Source organism: Boleophthalmus pectinirostris, unplaced genomic scaffold, assembly GCF_026225935.1.
Source record: "Boleophthalmus pectinirostris isolate CB_2022bp ecotype Guang Dong unplaced genomic scaffold, ASM2622593v1 HiC_scaffold_7, whole genome shotgun sequence".
Taxonomy (NCBI): domain Eukaryota; kingdom Metazoa; phylum Chordata; class Actinopteri; order Gobiiformes; family Gobiidae; genus Boleophthalmus; species Boleophthalmus pectinirostris.
In genome coordinates, this window is record NW_026571473.1 from 25297299 (window position 1) to 25301708 (window position 4410).

The 4410-nt window shown below is 38.6% G+C and overlaps 1 protein-coding gene across 1 annotated transcript; it reads right to left on the reverse strand.

Annotated features, from left to right (window-relative positions):
• Positions 1 to 646: 646 nt before the first annotated feature.
• On the reverse strand, positions 647 to 1863 carry gpr17 (G protein-coupled receptor 17). The gene has a single exon (XM_020918698.2). It carries the CDS (start codon positions 1861 to 1863, stop codon positions 847 to 849), a length of 1017 nt encoding a protein of 338 aa, XP_020774357.1. The 3' UTR covers positions 647 to 846.
• Between the last annotated feature and the right edge of the window lie 2547 nt (positions 1864 to 4410).

Consider the following 4410-nt stretch of genomic DNA (forward strand, 5'->3'; position numbering starts at 1 on the left):
GGTGGAACAAGTATTACTGTATTTAACAGTTTCACATCCAGGTATGGGGCCAAATATTGAAGCTGGAGTTTTAAACAGTTTGCATATGATAAGCGTTACAAAGTTAAGCCAGTGAATAAGGAAATGAATACACAAAAAACCTATTTGAATCTATCTACACAAAATGAGTTGCAATACCAAACATTACCTCAAGGTGTTACAGAATCCTTCATGTTGAACCTTTAAAGGAACTGAATGTAAGATTTAGATTTTAAATTCCAACAATATTATCAGATATAGCTATTATTGATAAGAACTGCAATGCTGATTTATTTTTAATTACAAAAAAGACTGGATATGTTGGCCAAGTTGTTGTAATTATTATGTTATAATTTGATGTTTTGGTTGTCAAGGGGATTATCCAATAAGAAAGCAGAATGAACCTCAAATAAGTCTCTCTTTTTTGCTGACAGGTTTAGTCCTTAACACCAGTTGGTTTGAACCTAAAATGACTCTATCTGATCTAATTCCTAACTACCTAAACCATAACCATCAAAATGAGGAAAACTTGTACGTGTCCCCAGGCCCATCAACAGAAATTGGGGGACCCAGGGTAAGAAGCCTCACATGGGTCCCCCTCTAATATAAATTAAGAGGAAAAGGGTCCAATTCTGGGTCCCTAAATCCCAAAACACCCCCACCCCCAGTTTACTGCCCTGCGTGCCCTCTACTGTACGTGCAGGCACCTTTGAGCACAAGATACATACAGTTCCTTTAAATTGAGTAAAGCAACATAAACACTAACAGTTGTTTGATAAGAGGTATTTTTAATAATTTTAGGATCTATTAATTGACGAGTTTAGGCTCTTAAAACTCAGACTTGGCACTGACAGAGCTCTCATGTGTTGCTTTTAGCTCTCCACTCGTTGCGCCGGACAAGCTGCCTTTGTCTTTGCACAGCAGTCTGGTGAGGGTCCCTCGAAACTTCTCTGCCCCAAACAGGTACACCAGCGGATCCAAGGCCCCATTCATACAGGTGAGCAAAGAGGTGAGGCGATTGGCCAAACTCAGCCCTCTGCGCGTCCCACATGAAATACCGGGGTGGTTGTATCCCAAAATGAAAGTGGCTCTGCTAACGTGATATGGCAAGAAACATACCACATAGATCAGCAGCACTAGACCAATGGTGCGCAGGGCTCGGAGTTTAAGAGTCGGCTCTAGTCTTGAACCGTGATGTAAGCTTTTAATTATTAGCAGGTAACAAGATAAAGTAACTAGGAAAGGTGGCGTGAATGCTACCGCTAAGGAAATCAGAGCATTGCGCGTTGCTTTTTCGCGATACAGCTGTAAGCACACTGTCACACCATCAACTTCTGCGGTCTGGTGAGAGATGAGGAGCGGGGCCATGGAAATAGTGACTAAGGCCCAAAGCGAGAAGCTAATAATGTGAGCGCAACGAGCCCGGCGGACTTTAAGAGACCTCACAGCATGGACGACAGCCAGATACCTATCCCCAGCTACGCACGCTAGGAAGTACAAGCTAGCATACATATTGACATAGAATAAAAATCCAGCCACTCTGCAAGGCACCTCCCCGAAAGGCCAGTGTCCGCTGGTGAGATGGTAGGTGGCGCGGAGGGGCAAGATGATCACGTAGGACAAGTCGGCGATGGCGAGGTGGATCAAGAAGACATTTGCCGGAGAGGAGGTGGTGCCACGTTGGTGCGAGAAGATCCATAATGCCAAACTATTCCCGTTCAGAGCCAAGAAGAAGATCAGGATGTAGAAGAAGCCGAAGATGGTGTTCTCGGTGGTCATGTCCACAGGAGGGCAGCTGTCTGAAATATTGGAGACCAGCATGGGAAGTTCTGTGGAAATCTCCATTGTGAAGAGCTACAGAGAGAAGAAGAAGAGATTTAGAAGTTAACAAATGTCCAGTGTCAAGTAAAATATTGAACATGGAATTTGGAGAAATTAAAATACATAGGGATTACTGACAGAAATTTTGACAGTACTGTTGCTGAAATATTTCAACCAAAAGACATTTAAATGGACATGGAAATTAGTTGCAATGACTTTTTATCCTCTGATGTTGAAATTCGCACCAAGGTAAAATTATACAGTATGAAATGAGGAAAGAGTATAATGGATTTGTTAGGGGAAATACTGTATGTTTCTGCTGCTGTGGGGAAGATGTCAGTTTCAGAGTAAAACACTGACACAGTTGGCAAGGCTATTAAACTAATTCAAGGCTATTAAAGTATTAAAGTAAAGTTTTTAAAATGCCAGTAGTATGATTTCTGATTTGACATCATTTCTAAAAAATCTGCATCACACAAAAACATACTTGCAGTCTATAACTACGTAAAGGGATAGGCAGGCTTGGCATTTGTGGTAGCTCTTGAGTCAGTTTTGGGTATGAGAATACACTAGACCATTTTAAAGCATCCTTTTATGGAGCTCTTGCCCTTGGGTGAGCCATCAACCTTTGACCTCTCTGAGAAGGGTGCAGGGCATCACAAACACTGAGTCTTTATGAAGTGGCTAATATTTACTACTGCACAATCCAGGATTTAGAGTCTCAAAAGTACATAATATTGTGACATTTCACATATAGATTACTATAAGAAATGACATCACTAGGCTGCTATGCCATGTGGAGAATTTGTAACGGCATTTTATTATTTCAAATAAAATTGAATTGGGTTTATTATTACTTTGAGCAGTTTTAATAAAACAGTAATAAATATGCATGATTAGTTTGCAAAGTTTAGAGTATTATGGTCATGGATTTGTTTCTAATTCCTCTGTCTAAGGCCATCTGTAAACCACTGGGCCATGTTCACCTTCATTTTTATTCTTTCCCATACCGTTATTTTCTAAGTAATGTGTGTCCATCCATCTTTTTTGGGCTGAAGTAAAACATTTTTATTGACAAAAATACACAGAAGATATTAGGGGTGTGTAAAAATATCGAAATATTATTGATCTATCATATCGATTAATGTGATGATACAGTATCGATATCGTGGGCTGCTGTATCGATATATCTCGATATATATATTTTACTAAATTATTTTGTTACAGTGCTACAGTTTTGTTGCTTGTCGCTTGTTTTTAGTGGATGGAAACTCGTTTATGCGACACATTTGACATTTTCACTGTTGTGAAGTGGTTTAACAAAGTATTTTAGTATCACAGCCATGATTCAGTCTTAATTTTTACTAAACCTTATCAAAATCGATTTGAAATATATTGTATCAAATCGAAAGTGCACTGTATCGAGTTATGTATCGTATCGTGACCTACATATTGAGGTATGTATTGTATCGGCAACTTCTTAATGATACCAGGCCTAGTAAATATTCAGTTACGCTTTATGACCCCACTCAAACAATAGAAACATATATTTTTTATTAATTTATAATTACTACATCTCTATTTAAAAATTGCCAGTCAAAGAATCCAAATATATTTTCACCTTCCACTACAGCAGCAACAATGTGTAAATTTAGCCATTGTCCAATCCACCATGTTTATATTACATACTAAAACCCTCTTTGTAATCATTTGTAACATGGCATTTGTTGAAATGGCACCAGCAACAACATTATTTTTTTGAAAGAGGAACCAACACTAGGATGTCCCAGCCTCCATAATTGTAAGTGAATGATTCGAGGAGCGAGTTTTCCCGGTGGGCGTCTGCAGGTAACAATAGCTGTCAGTGTTTTGGCTCATCTACACAGGGCTCAGTCCCAGTCAGCAGCTTCCTCCTCTCTCTCTTCCTCCTCTCTCTCTTTCCTTCTCCACTTCTCCTCTGTCTGAGAATTCAACTCATTCAAGCTACAATTTAACTAGAGACAAATGCTTTCCAAGTTATTAAAGGTGCAGGTCCACCATTTTTCTTCATGTGTTACTAACAGCGACCCAAAGTTATGTTGCCTGATTTGCCGGATTTGTTATTAAATGTAACTATGTAGCCATGGTAATGCATATTTTAATTTAGATCAATTTACATTCTCAATGTTAAATTTCAGTGTTAAAAAGGAGAAGACCAGATTTGTATCCAACCTACTGCAGAACCCAAATATTTTTTTCTATAAATAATTATTATTGCAACAGTCTGTGTAATCCAGGGGTCACAAGGGGTCATTTGTTAGTGGTACTAGGAATAGTGTAAAACCTATGCCAACTCAATATGTAAATTACATTATAAACAACTTTGGAAAGAAAATACCTGAAATAATAACTATTGATCTTCTTTTGTAATTTTTTTATTAGATAAACTCATTGATCTAGTTTGCTCTTTCCGTAACAGAGATTCTGGTGAAAAGCAATCAATAAAGCTTTGTAACACATCCATTTTACTACTATGATGCGTCACAACGTACCGTGCATGCCTTTCTTAGGTGTAAAATCTGCACAATGCAC